This window comes from Cydia amplana, chromosome 11, assembly GCF_948474715.1.
Source record: "Cydia amplana chromosome 11, ilCydAmpl1.1, whole genome shotgun sequence".
Taxonomy (NCBI): Eukaryota; Metazoa; Arthropoda; class Insecta; order Lepidoptera; family Tortricidae; genus Cydia; species Cydia amplana.
The window spans coordinates 15,139,844-15,155,350 of NC_086079.1; the positions used below are offsets into that span (position 1 = coordinate 15,139,844).

The 15,507-nt window shown below is 36.9% G+C and overlaps 1 protein-coding gene across 1 annotated transcript in view; it reads right to left on the bottom strand.

Moving 5' to 3' along the window:
* Nucleotides 1–15,507, bottom strand: part of LOC134652123 (adenylate cyclase type 2-like) — a 215,422-nt gene that overhangs the window by 165,800 nt on the left and 34,115 nt on the right. Inside the window, exons 2-3 of the mRNA XM_063507291.1 lie at nucleotides 14,821–14,966; nucleotides 107–313 (exon numbers count right to left, since the gene is read on the bottom strand). Of these exons, the coding sequence (XP_063363361.1) occupies nucleotides 107–313; nucleotides 14,821–14,966 (353 nt within the window). The remainder of the gene's footprint in view (nucleotides 1–106; nucleotides 314–14,820; nucleotides 14,967–15,507) is intronic.

The following is a 15,507-nucleotide window of genomic DNA, read 5'->3' on the forward strand; positions in this document are numbered from 1 at the left end:
GCCTGCGCCCAGGCACGCCGTCACCAGCACGGAGCCGGTGAGCGCCAGCGCTTCCCACTCCGGCGCAGCTGGCAACAGCGCCATCCCCAGCACCATAGATACTCACCAATATTAGAGCGAAGAGCGGCAACGGCGCATGGTGTGTGGCCATCAACGTGCCTGCGCCCAGACACGCCGTCACCAGCACAGAGCCGGTGAGCGCCAGCGCTTCCCACTCCGGCGCAGCTGGCAACAGCGCCATCGCCAGCACCATGGATAGTATGAAGACGATGACGGAGAGCGTGGCCAGGGAATGGACTTGTTGAGGCAGTTCCTGGAACAAATAAGGTTTTTTATAGATTTCAGGGACAACTCTCACTTGGCGAAAATAGTCGATCATACCAAAAAAGGATAACTGTTCTAGTTCTACAATATCTAATTTTATCTTTATTTTCAATTTTTTTTTAATTCCCTGTGTGTTAAAAGTTTTTGGTTGAATAAATGTCACTTTTGACACTGACAGATCGGTATCGTATCGCTGTGATATCTTATAAGCATTGCGCGAATTCGGCCGTGACTCAGTTCAGCGGATGTGGCTGTTAGATACCCGGCAATATTTGAAGCAATCATTATCCAATGATACGGATGAAATAAAGAAATCAGTTGTCAAGCCCCTTCCGTAGAGGGACTCGATATGATTGGGTCAAAAAGAAAACTGTGTTCACGTCTTTCCTGTAGACATACACAAGAGTTAAGGGCTATAAAGGATAATTTTCTTATTTAACCATTATCCACGTGAAAAGGTTCTCCTTTTATTTAGAGAACTATGATAAAATCATTACTTACATACCCACAAGCTGTTAACTGTTGCCCACAGGAGAGAAAAATGTACAGTTCGCGCGAACACACTAGTTTTCTACCCATTACTAGAGCAAATTTGTGAACTGGTTGACTACTCTCTAAACCCTAAACCCCCCCTTTAATCAACTTAACTTTGACTCTATAATCTTGATTTGTAGTATCTCAGACTCGTTAGCTTTAGCCTCCCATTTTCAAAATAAAAATACGCCCTCAGATATATAAATCCAAGGTACCTACCATCTATTGAATTGAACATTTCCACGGGTTGAAACATAATTACTGATAATGTTACGTTTCGTTCACATACCTACTCGTAAAAACCTGAAAGCTTTCTCTTGGGAAATCTACGAGGCGCCCACGTGAATTACGATTGCGAAAAAAACGATTAGGTAGGTACCTACTTGAAAACTGAACTTTTCATTTTGATTACCTATATGTGTCTTTTTTAAACAAAATTAGGTAAATAAAATCATTGAATCGCCTATAATGTCATTGAACGATGCAAATAAGTAAAAGTATGTCCATTTGTAAGAGTGTTAACCACAAGTCGTCTTATACGCTCCGTCTAGATTTAACCTGTACCACAGAATATATAATAGTACCACATATTTAATATATAATAGTACTACGTCTTTTAATTTATTTTTTACTTTTTAGTTCTCGCTGGACAGGTTTCTAAGTCTGTTCATCTCCGTTACTAAGCTGTTCTGAAATATGTAGGGACAAATCTAGAGGGTTGATCAAAGAATTGGGGCCCGATTTGGATTTTGTAATAGACATCTATTAGATATCTTTTAGACATCGCCAAGATATGATAACGATATGTTTAAGATCTAACCTGTCAAATTTGACATTTCCGCGATTCTGGAGATACTCTTGAACGATTTCCACAAGATATTACTTAGAGATCTAATTCACATCTAATAGATATCTAACACGATCTATCGTAAAAGTGACATTGGTTGCCCGAATTGCGCTGCAAAAGAGAACTAGTTGAAATCTGAACTATAACGTATCTAGAATGGATCTAGTACGTGTCGTCTCTTGTGAATATCTTGAAGTTCGAAAACGGCAGTATGTCTTTGTATTCTTAGGCTCGAAGCTCTTCGCTGCTCGTCAAGCATAAGTGGCCTTAAGTAGGGTAAACATTTGTGTAAATTAAAACCAAAATATTACTTTGCTAATCCGCGAAAAGATAACGTGCTAGTCAATCAGTGCTAACCCGTTATACGTAACATTTTACGTAACATTTACGTTACGTAATATTTTGGTTTTAATTAGTATGGATTTCCGCAAAGTAACGCCTGATTCTATTCACTAAATATTTGTGTATTTGGTGATTTAATGCAGTTGCCTCCTGTGCGAGGAAATCAAGTCTTTGATCAACCCTCTAGATTTGTGCCTGCAGAGATCCGAATAGCTTAGTAACGGTAGCCATCTTAAACAGTTAAACAAATGCTTACTAAAAACACATTCATCTCCTTTATCGTTTCAACTTTAATTAAAACCCAATTGAAATGATAGTAATGTAATTTCATTGTTCCAATATTAAGAAACGCGTTAAGAAAAGCTAGGTGGCTACATCATAGCATTAGTAACATTCGTAGCACGCGCCGAGGATATCGTAGCTAAGCTTTAAACTGAGGTGATTTAAACTTTAAAGTCGGCGTACAGCATACTTGATGCGAAAAGGCAATTGCCTTTTCAGAGGCGATACTTTACAACAAAAGTAATTTTATATTAAATATTATGTATGTTAAAACGGGTCACTCACGTATTTTAAGTCGAAAAACGCTCGTGTCTGCGCCGATCCGCCAACGCAAGCTCCTGACGACACTCCTCTGTACGGAGTAAAACGTATCGTTTTTCGACTTAAAAATACGTGAGTTACCTGTTTTAATATATATGGCTGCGTCTATAAGTTTTGTTGTTAAAATAAGTAATTTTGTTTTTACCACACCATCATAATTCAAAAATTCAAAACCTAATTATTTGCATTTTATCCACAAGAGTGTCAAAGTTTTTTTAACTGGATTTCAATCAATCAGTTATCATATTTATGATCTAACAATTATTTGGTACGTTTCTTTGCCTCACGTTTAGTGGTAAATAATAATAAATGTGGTAATCACGTATTTTATATATTAATTACTTAAGGTTTTAATTTATATTAGAAAGAACTGTAACCCTAATCTAATCTTAACTCTTTCGCACACACAAGTAAAATAAGATTTTAATTATCTACATTTGTACCTTTCTATCCTCAGACATAAAGCAAAGTTAAAACTAATTAGCACACCGTAATTAACAGAAAGCTATGGAACATAGCACGAGTTGTACTAATTAGTGAATTCAGAAATTTCTGAGCTAAAGCTGTCGGCATCGCTGCTGCATTTAATAAGAATAGTCACCTCCATTAATGTGTTACTCTTCGAAGGCCGCAAAAATAAATGTGACAATCTCTATAGTAACAGAGCGCCTACCGCGAACCACGTTCGACGTATTGCCTTTCTGTCGCACTTGTAAATTCGTACGTAAGTGTGACAGGGAGGTAACACGTCGAACGTGGTTCGCGGTAGGCCCTCTGGTACTGGATTCGATGCTAGAAATTGTTATTAACCGACTTAAATATTTTTACAGTACACATGGGGCTACTTTTCCGCAGCAGTGCGTAAAATAGCACTTTTCGTGCGTAATATGTCGGAACTTTAAAGTGCCATATGTATGTACTGTAAAACGTTGTTCGATACACGTGCGAATAGGTAATTCGCAACTCGTGTCGATTTATTTATGCCACTCGCAATTTATCGCCACTCGTTTCGAATTTCCTCTTTTTCGCACTTGTATCGAAAATAACTACATATTTTGAATAATTACAATTTTCAATAATTATGTATGTTCGTGCGCCACACATTGGGGTGGTATCGGGCCTTTGAGTGTCACGTCGACCAAGTATTGATCTATTGTGACGGCCCTTTAAAGTTCATTACTAATGCCCGTTGCATCCAGAAAATTACAGATGCTTTGGGCCGTAACGTTCTGTACCTCATAGGGTTGCAATACATGCCGCCCTAAGTAGGTACTTCTTTTTGACATTAGTGGTCCACAGGAACAGAGAATGTGCATTGCAGTCTCCTCTGACTCCTGGCAGAACCTGCATGTCGCATCTTGTTTCTTGCCAATTTGAAACATGTGCTTGTTCAACTTACAGTGTCCAGTCAGTATTCTAGTCACCGCGCAAGTTTTGTGCCTTTTGAGCCCCAGAAGCTCCTTAGCGATTGCGCCACACATTCAGTCCTAAAATGTTGTTTCTTTCACTGAATCACAAGATATTGGTACATTGTTACATTGTCCTCAGGTGCAGGCGTGGGTTGATGACCTCTCTAGGTTTTATTTAACCCCTAAACTCTTCTTCCTCCTGCCCTTATCCCAGTGATATCCCACTACGTTATGTGGTCGGCACAACAAGGTTTTCCCTTCCATATCTCGATTAAATTTGTTAAAACAAACAGCGTAAAACTTCAAAAAAGCGACAACTCGATAATTAGAGAAGCAATGAAAACATGGACGCGACAGGAATTCCAATATCTCCCTACGACCATCCTACGGCGCTGGGCGGTGCAGTAACCTGACTAAATAACTTTGAGCACAGCCGCGAATACCGAAGTTCACAAATTGCGGACATATTTCTCGGTCACTCTAATAACGTCTTAACTGGAGTACCTAAAAGAGAAAGATGCATTTTGCGAATTTCGGTGTTCGCTGTAGGCCCTCAGAGCGTACTGAAATAATTTGTGTGTAGGTATTCTTCTTTCTTTTTCTTTTTCCTCGTTACGTGGCATTCTTAAGGTATTTAGTTCAGCAGAGTTTTTGAAAAATCATAGTGCTTTTTTAGATCACAATACGGGTGCCAAAAATTTTAGGCCGCACTTCTTCATGTCCCTCTGAACATTCGCCATCCAGGTAGTCAGCGGCCTACATCTCTCTCTTTTACGCACAGTGGAAAGGTACTTTTTCAAGATGTGGTCTAAAGACCATCTTCGTATTACATGGCCGTACCGTTCCTTAGCCGTGAGGTTAATATTGTATAGTTTGACAGTAATTGAAATCATTTGTTTCTAAATACTTGTATGTGCGCTCAAAATGTTTGTTCAATTTGTTTGTAAGTCATTCAGTCGCTTCAACAAAATTTTAAGTAACCATGGCAAGAAATTACTTAAAAATTAGGAACTATGAAATTACAAGTTTAAAAACCCCTTACACCGCCTACGCTTAATCATACGATTTTAAATATACGATATAAATGCAATTTTACCTGGATTATTAAACCGTGGAGCGCCCTAGTGTCACACGTGTGATGCTAACTCAATTTGGGTCGTAGCGACTCAGTATCAGGTATGTGTTACTACGGATCAATATGGGTCAAATTGCTTTGCATCAATTTGTTGTATGGTGGGCGTTCGACGGGTTAACCATGTTTTTACTCATAGGTATGCCTCTATTATTGAGGTCTTGTCAGATACTGTAGTAGCGGAGACTTTGAATTAGTCGAGTTATACCGAATACAAAAATACACGTTTAAAAATAATCCTTGCCGCCGGCTTTCGACTGCGTCATGTCTTTTATTTTTTCTAAAACTCCCAATAAATAATTACAGGCAACCGATTTAAAAATAAATATCAGATGTCGTTTATGATTATTATCTTTTTTTAAGTTTAATTTGTCATTTGAGATCTTACTTTTTTAGCCTAAGTTAGGGCATGTTGTTTTTTTACAACAGTTTGTATGTTTATCTAAAACATATCGGCTGTAGCTGTATACATCAACAACCATGCAATTTACGTGGCCCTCGCTGGTGCCTGTCTGTTTAACACTTTCGCTGACCGGTAATAAAGTTAAGTGTCGTTAAGCCTACACCTACAACCCCGCTGACGTACTGTCAGCGAACACGAACGGACGTCAGCGAACTGTCCAACTCGGATGTCGTTATGGCCCTTTCAGTAGTCCACTCAAGCCGTACATTAACCGCATTAGGGTCAAATGCCATGTCTCCGGGCAACTTTATCCGATTACTGCAACCTCCATAACCAGATACGCCAGACTAGTCAGCTTTCAATTGCAGTAGTTTTTACAAGCTTTTATTATTATTTAATAACTTGCAATGTACCTATGTAAATATGTATGTAGTTAACTATGTTTGTACGGGTCAAATCTTGCAAGCTAAATTTGACCCACTTTCCTACTTCCAATGAAACTGTTGCATCAATATGTAAGTCGGATGACAATGCAATATTATGGTACCATGGAGCTGATCTGATGATGGAGACAGGAGGTGGTCATAGGAACTCTGTGATAAAACAACGCAACCTAATGTGTTTGGGGTTTTTAGAATTGTCTCGATGAGTATAGTTGTCTGTGAAAAGAAAAGTACAGTCAGCGATAAAAGCTTGTACCAAAAATGAAATTTTTGCCCAAAACTTATGTTTATTGTTGCGTGTTCAGATCGTCTTAAAGAGTCCTAGAAATTTTCGGTTATTTTTATTCATAACCATGAGTATGTACCTACTGTTGATTTACTAGACACTAGAGGATAAAACCTGTACAACATTTTCAGAATCAACTAACGCTAATTATTATTAGTTCCCAGATATTTCCCACAACTTCCTTTGACCATCGGCTTTCCTTTTCCAACATTTCCACCATTTTCAGTTGCAAGCGCTCATATCTGTCACGTCAGATAATTTAAGCTGATGCCCTTTCGCCCAGCACAGCACACAGTAACCGGATTAGGTCTAAGGTCACGCTGCAGATCATGTTAAGTCTCCGTCCCACACAATTATGGTTTATGAGATTACTCCCGAAGTATCACGCTTTTGGCAGATAGTGCAGAATAGTCACTAAAGTCTATTTTTTTATTCGGTAGACTAAAATGACATTTCATAGTATGAAATGACACATGATGTTCATACTATGAAATGTCATTTTAGTCTACGGAATAAAAAAATAGACTTAGGTAATCTTACGCGGTTTTAGTGCATTGACTTGAAGACTGCAAATAGGATAGGAATAGTACATTACTGCAGACGCCGGGAAAGAAGGGCTTGCCGGGTGAGTAGGTATAGGGTGGAATCACATCTGTCAGCATCGAGCCGCATTTTGTATATGAGAAATCGCTCGTTAGTATGAAGATGCGTATGTGAGATACGTAGTATAAAAACAAAGATCACACTTACATTTTCACGAAATAGTCCACTTTTGCTAAGCTAATACGTATATCGAAATAATAAGTTAGAACTGCTGTTTAATTACACAACTACCCTCCATGTATATTTCTTGACCATAACTGTCAGAACATTAGTAACGTAAATAAGGTATCCTATAATAATAAGCCATGATATTAAATTCGTATTAATTTGCTATTAATTATTCTATAATAAATTAAATTAAAATGTAGCAAATACATTTGTTAAATTGAATTATTATGATAACCGGATGTGCCGCAAACATCTTACTTGTTATTCCTACCAAGAAGTGGTGGAAGGGGTGAAGTCTGATCGAATATAAGCGGGTGTCTGACAGTTGTGGCTCACTTCTCAGTTGGAGAGCTAACAATGACAAACGAAGCTAAGTATCTATTTTATTGTGTTTTTATGACTTTTATGTTTTCTTTGTGTTATAGTCTGATGGTATGTACGTTACAACCTTTGATGACCTTTTAACAATTGCTATGTAACGTATATTCCAACTGATTACGGTGTAATACATCATGTAGCTTATTGCTAGATCTTTATTACTGTTTTAAATTATGTCAAGTGTGTACGGTAAGGTAGCCAGTACTAACTATAAGCCACCGATATCTATTACGCAGCGTACCTACTTGACTAATTAATTTAGCAATACAATTATTAAGATTTTTGTGAATTATGTGGTAATAAAGCCGATTAATTGTTCAGTAAATTTACAATATACTTTTACTTACAATTTGCTTATATAAATATATTACTTAAATAATGTTTGCCATTTTTATATTCTAAACCTTGTAGTTGTCCCTATAATAAATACATTACTTGAGCAATAACTAACTGATCTTAATTAAATACTGCATTACATCCTGATTTCCTATGTTATTAATGATTTTACTGGTGGTAAATCTGACATCAGAAGTGGGATAGTATCCAGCTACATTTTACATATATACTTATATAATTTCAGATGAATTTGGTAGCTGTGGAAAGCCTTCTGATAGCCGTTACGAAAACCGTCTCCGGTGCTCGCGGAAGAGACAAAGACATCGCTTTGCCCACCTTTGACCCACTACAAGCGACAGTGGAGCAGAGTCCTGGTGTACCATGAAGCTATCGTCACGTAATTAATATGTTTAAATGTGCAATGATTCGTCAGATTGGCCGAACGATATTTGGAAAGGTATTTTTTTTTGTATTTTACACAAGATAATATCTACTGTAGATTTGATATGTGATCGCTATGTCTGTGTATGATTTGGCATTTATGATACATGCTACCGAGGCTGACGTGATGTGATAAGTAAAACAGTAGCATGGTGATTGTAACTAGGATTATTGCTGCCGAGCCAACGAGCTCTCGCTTGATGTAAGTGAAAAAGTAGCAATATAGGGACCTGCTGCAGAGCCTGTGTGCCCCACTTGATGTTATAAGTGGACCAGTAGCCAACTCAGGGCGATACATGCTACCGAGGCTGACTTGATGTGATAAGTGCCCGTAGCATGGTGATTGTAAGTAGGATAATTGCTGCCGAGCCTGCGAGCTCTCGCTTGATGTAAGTGAAAAAGTAGCAATATAGGGACCTGCTGCCGAGCCTGCGAGCTCTCATTTGATTAATGTGATATAGTATCTGACTAATAAAAAATAGTCATTGCATACACTAAGTTTAATATGATTGCAGAAATAAGGTACTTCGAGAACGAAGCACCTGTCAGTATGGCCGTGTGAGATACGTAGTATAAAAACAAAGATCACACTTATACGTATATCGAAATAATAAGTTAGAACTGCTGTTTAATTACACAACTACCCTCCATGTATATTTCTTGACCATAACTGTCAGAACATTAGTAACGTAAATAAAGTATCCTATAATAATAAGCCATGATCATGAACCTATAATATTACGGACAGAGTTTCGCTTACAACACAACTGTGATTCCAACATCCACCAGTTTCTAAGTATTTACGCGTGACACACACACATTGACAGCCCACATCCACCAGTTTGCCGTCAGACGAATCGAAACGTCATTGAAGTAAACATGTCGAAGAAAAATATAAAATATGCCGGCATGCGTAGCTAAATCCTGCTAGAATTGTACCGACCGAAAGAAAAAAAGTCACGGAATAACTTTTCATACTTAGTTTATCAATTAGTACGTAAAATCACGATAATTAGTTGTTTATAAATTATCAAACTGCAAAACAGGAGTGTGACCAGTAACATGAATAGGGTAATTTCCCGAAAGTAGGGTAATTGATACCCTTCTTATTAAATCATTATGTATAGCCTGACCAGTAATATATGATAATTGTCAAGAGGGCGCTGTTATTCTCATGTATAGGGTGACAATTCAGTGTAGTATGAAAAAATTAGTTCCAGTGAAATTCCGCAACATGGCGCACCCTCAATAGATCCTGGTTCACCTATATTAAGAGATCATTTAGGTAAATGGTTAAATTATTGATTATGCATTTCAAACTAGGTCGGTATGGTAATTTCCCGATACTAAGGAGCGATACTTAACGTTTGTTTGTTATGTATTATATTTTTTTTGTTGAAAACCAGATATGTTTCAAGTTAAATGTATAAATTAAAAAAACATGACGAACTGATTTCATTACGATGCTAAATATCATTAGGTATTGAAAATAATGTTTGCACAAAGTAATTGTGCAATATTGCGCATTTTCAAGACCTATAAAATCAGATACGTACACACCTTTTTTATTGTCTAACGTAAAACTGTCCTCATTTTTTTATTTGAAAACAAGGACGATATTAAAAATAATTGTTTCACCATTAGGGGAGAATTTGTGTTACATGGTAACACTCGTCTACACGCACACATTCAAACCGTCCGCCATTGCAGTGTCACAGTTTGTCTTAGGTGACAGTCCGTCCGTAATATTCTAGGTCCATGGCCATGATATTAAATTCGTATTAATTTGCTATTAATTATTCTATAATAAATTAAATTAAAATGTAGCAAATACATTTGTTAAATTGAATTATTATGATAACCGGATGTGCCGCAAACATCTTACTTGTTATTCCTACCAAGAAGTGGTGGAAGGGGTGAAGTCTGATCGAATATAAGCGGGTGTCTGACAGTTGTGGCTCACTTCTCAGTTGGAGAGCTAACAATGACAAACGAAGCTAAGTATCTATTTTATTGTGTTTTTATGACTTTTATGTTTTCTTTGTGTTATAGTCTGATGGTATGTACGTTACAACCTTTGATGACCTTTTAACAATTGCTATGTAACGTATATTCCAACTGATTACGGTGTAATACATCATGTAGCTTATTGCTAGATCTTTATTACTGTTTTAAATTATGTCAAGTGTGTACGGTAAGGTAGCCAGTACTAACTATAAGCCACCGATATCTATTACGCAGCGTACCTACTTGACTAATTAATTTAGCAATACAATTATTATGATTTTTGTGAATTATGTGGTAATAAAGCCGATTAATTGTTCAGTAAATTTACAATATACTTTTACTTACAATTTGCTTATATAAATATATTACTTAAATAATGTTTGCCATTTTTATATTCTAAACCTTGTAGTTGTCCCTATAATAAATACATTACTTGAGCAATAACTAACTGATCTTAATTAAATACTGCATTACATCCTGATTTCCTATGTTATTAATGATTTTACTGGTGGTAAATCTGACACGTACGCATCGGAAAGCTGAAAGCATGCGTACGCATCTTCATACTAACGAGCAATTTCTCATATATAAAATGCGGCTCGATGCTGACAGATGTGATTCTACCCATAGCCGGCCGACCGTAGGGAGGCCGGATAGTGATACGAAGCCGGCAAGACCTTTTCACGGCTAGGCATGTATAGATTGTATAGTGCTTTTCTCAAACATGCAATGAAATAAAAATATACACCACTCAAAAAAACAAATTTATAATCTTTATAATAAAAATCCAACTTCACAACAAAAGTTTTTTAATTTTCCTTCCAATCCCGCCATAATTGTTTTTTTTTTTTACGGAAGTCGTCCGTATTTCGCGTGTTTAGTGTTCGAATAGACCTTATTAGGGCCATTATACACAATCTGATAATAAGAATCTCAATTTCTATAAATAAAATAAATGCAGAGGATTTTAAATATTGTCTATGGTCTCTGGTAACTTACGTATAGACACAATTTTAAATTTATTCATCAACACATTGAATCATACAGATTCGTATTCTTAATATCAGTACGTTCGTGTATAACAGGCGTTAACACGGATATTTTGGTCCGATAACCATTAATTCACCAAAAATATAAAAAAAAATATCGTCTGTTTAGTCTGTTCATGGACACAGACCCCATGTTTACATTAGAATTTAAAAAAAATTACTTCCCGGCCCAGGCCTTCAATTTCGTATGAAATTCCTTTACAGTTCTCTAGAGTTGTTCCGCCCTAAACGTGATACTTCGAAGCCTGATATAACGCCCGGAGCGACGACATTTCATTGCATGTTTGAGAAAAGACTTATTACCTAATGTAAATATTCCATATTTATCTGTCTGCGTAATAGAGAGTTGTACGCATCCGTGTCTATTCAAATAAGTAGAAGTACGATATACCTGCTTTGATACTGCACGATGTTGTATGGGAGCCTTGCACTTTGTGACTATGCGCTGAAACTTGGCACAGTTGATTCTTAGCTGGTCTTGAGTTGATAGAGACCGGGAGACATCGAGAGCCAACGCCCATTTAGTGGGGGGAGGGGGGTAATTTCGACGCTGCCGCGCTTCAATTGAAGCCACATTTCTCTAAAGCTATAAATATTAGGGCATGTGATATATCATTTTCAGATAAATTGAGGATGAGGAATCTATTTTTAGAACAAAAACAAAGCTCTTTCTAACAAAAAAAATGAATAAAGTAGAAAAGACTAAAAAAAGTAATAATTTGTTTTATTTATAATTACCATTTCTTTTTTAAGTGTAACAGAAATCTCAAAACAAAAAATATAGTCGTAAAGCTACACTTATCTAGTTTACAAAAATATATATAGTTTATTATATAAATCTGTTGAAACATGGGAGATAAAAAATAATATTCAGTGTCGGTTAGGGTGATCTCAAATTGAGATCACCCTGACTAAGCCCTACTTCACGGACGATCATGCATTAAACTAGATAAGTGTAGCTTTACGACTATATTTTTTGTTTTTAAATAAAAAAAATGGTAATTATAAAAAAAAAAAACAAATTATACTTTTTTTAGTCTATTCTACTTTATTCATTTTTTTGTTAGAAAGTGCATTGTTTTTGTTCTAAAAATAGATTCCTCGTCCTTAATTTATCCGAAAATGATATATCACATGCCCTAATACTGCTTTAATTGAAGCGCGGCAGCGTCGAACTTCCCCCCCCCCCCTCCCCCCAACCACTAAAAGGAGGTGGCTCTCGTCGGCTCCCGATCTCTATCAACTCAAGACCAGCTAAGAATCAATTGTGCCAAGTTTCAGCGCATAGTCACAAAGTGCAAGGTGTCGTGCACTATCAAAGCAGCTAATAGTTAACTTCGCAAGTTTATAAGTAGTGATAAATTTACTTCTTGGTAATTCTGTAGATTGTATTTTGTTTAATGAGGTGTTGTCATTCTCTTTGGTTATTCTTTAGTTTAATGATCAGTTTTAGTATTTTATACAGGTACAATATTTTATTTTAAATATTCATAACATAATCCTAGGTTTAATAGATGTTGACATCTATTTAACCTAGGCCATTTTCTGATAAGATGGATTTGTTTTGAGACAGACGTATTTAGTGATGAATAACCGACCGGTTTTATTAATCTGAACTGGACTGTTCTCTCTGGGACCACTGGCGGTTTAGTGGCGTTTATTTAGTTAACATGAGGCTTAGGTCCGGAAAGCTCTTCATTAAATTTAATACCTAAATAAGCATCCTAAAGCTCCCCGCTGAAACGTGCGTCCAAATACTCGGATTATAAATTCTGTAACTAATTATTTACAGAATCTCGCAAACTACGCACATTATCATTCTAAGCAAAGATACCTATGTTGATTTAGTAAGAGGCAGGGCTCCACATGGTTCGTGTATTATAAGTACAACACACGGACGCTGCGTCACCAGTTCTCTTCTTTTGAACTTGGCTTGAAACGCTGCTGCTACTTACAAACTAAATTCATAATACCAAAAAAAGGACTAATATAGTTTTTTTATTATTATCTGCTACTGATTTGGCTTTTCAGACTAAAACTTTCCTTGTATAATATACATATTTACATTAATTATGTAAAAATAAAAGTTTACTTCAGATCATGGATCCATAAAGTTATTAGTAGGTATAAACTTAAAAACTATGTTAATTACTAAAGCAAATAAAAATAAAAGAACCAATTTTAATTTAAAAAAACTAAGAGCTAGGGTATTTGGCGGATAAATACATATTTTACCATAATGCGTGTATGAACCACGGCACCACCGTATTGTTTCAAGCTATAAATTCACAAGCCGCCAGCCGCGTCTCTAACCAATTTAATCTACACTACACTAGTATAGAGTTAATAAACATCACTTTGGGGAAGTTTGCTTGAGCTTTAGTATGCCGAGTTTCGTAATTAGGTAAATTCATAAGCGTTTAACCCTTTGAACGCCACGACTATACTCGTAATAGTACGCGGCACTTTATTGTGAACCTTGTCGGCGCGCATGAAGGTTGATATTGGGCTGTAAGCGTGCGCATCTGTTGACGTATTTGGCGGTCCAAGAGTTAAGGGCCTAAGGAAGCACGTTACACACAGATAAGGGAAGTTAAAGTGTGTAAAATTTGCCCTTCAGCTAAACTAGCCTTTGTCTAAAAAAGTACGAGTCGGACTCGCGTTCCAAGGGTTCCGTACATTAAGTCCTACTCACGCTTGACAGCACATTTCTAATAGGTTTTCCTGTCATCTACAGGGTGCTTCCTGTAACAGGAGCAATAAATTAAACTGAAGGCTGTACTCCTCAAACTGACCAACATTTGTTCAGCAACTTTTGAAAATAACTCATGTTTTGATTTTTATTACACTTTAAAGTTTATTCTAAGACGCAATGTATTGCAAATTTTGTTATGTTTAAAGCGTGACAAGCAACGTCAAACACACTGATGTCAGCTTACATTGAAGGCAATATTTATTTTGTATGAAAAAGAGGAAGTCTAAAGGATTCATAATTTTTAAAAGTTGCTGAACAAATGTTGGTCAGTTTCAGGAGTACAGCCTTTAGTTTAATTTATTGCTCCTGTTACAGGAAGCACCCTGTATATTGATAATGAACTATTTTTGTGTATCTTTTTCAAAATTTTAGTCCCAGTAGTTTCGGAGATAAAGGGGGGTCAGACAGACGCATGCACGAGTTATCCTAAAAGGATCATATGAGTATAATGCCTAATTATGTACTATGTACTTGTGATTATGTATACTATTTTATCTACACACAAACCTATAAGCTCTGTATGATGTGTTTAGAAACCGCATGTTACGACTGGCCTTGCGACCGGGGACATCAGGCTGCCTAGCCAAGGTGACGATCGCTTACGCTTCGCTATCGAATCGCTTTGTGTCTCTCAAGCACTTTTCCATATTAGCGTGACAGTGACAGTTGCGTTTCGTTCGCTACGGAGCGTTAACGATTGGCATGTTGTCTACGGGGCCAGGTCTAGCGTCTATCACATCACAAAATCACAATAACTTACATCAGCATGTAGTATGCACACAGCACACAGCAACATAAGGGTGAATAAGAGTGTCACGCAGAGCGCGGACACGAAGAGCGCATGTTTCAACCGCACGCAGTACCGGCGGTATAGCGCTTCGAGTTCAAGCTCTGTGCCCTCCTCTTCTGTGGACAATTAAATAGATACACATTTTAAAATGGTTTTAAAAGGCTCATTTTCTTACTGATAATTGATAATGATGATCTCAACTATTTTTTAAATGGCTGCTACGTCTGTAATATGTGAAACTTTTTCATAAATTCGTTCATTTACAAAACTATTAGAATAATATGAACAGTCTACAAATATGATCGTGTCAGCCATTTTTCACGCTCCATCGTGTGAAATGTGCAAGATATTAATGCAGATGACTACAATATTGCTGTACCATCATACATCTTGTATGAACCCTTATGGCAATGTATATCTTAACCACACAGCGACTAATTATAATGTACGACGCTATTAACATTTGTTTGGAACAAACAACACCTGCCACCCCACGCTCACAATATCAAAAAGTTATAACCACCACAAAACTTATACTGACTTACGACTATTGTAAACTAAATGAATGTATCGAGAAGAGAAACGACATAAGGACCATAGAAATGCGATAGAGTTAAAGTAGAAAGATAGTTCTCTATAGGAGACAACAAACTCGGC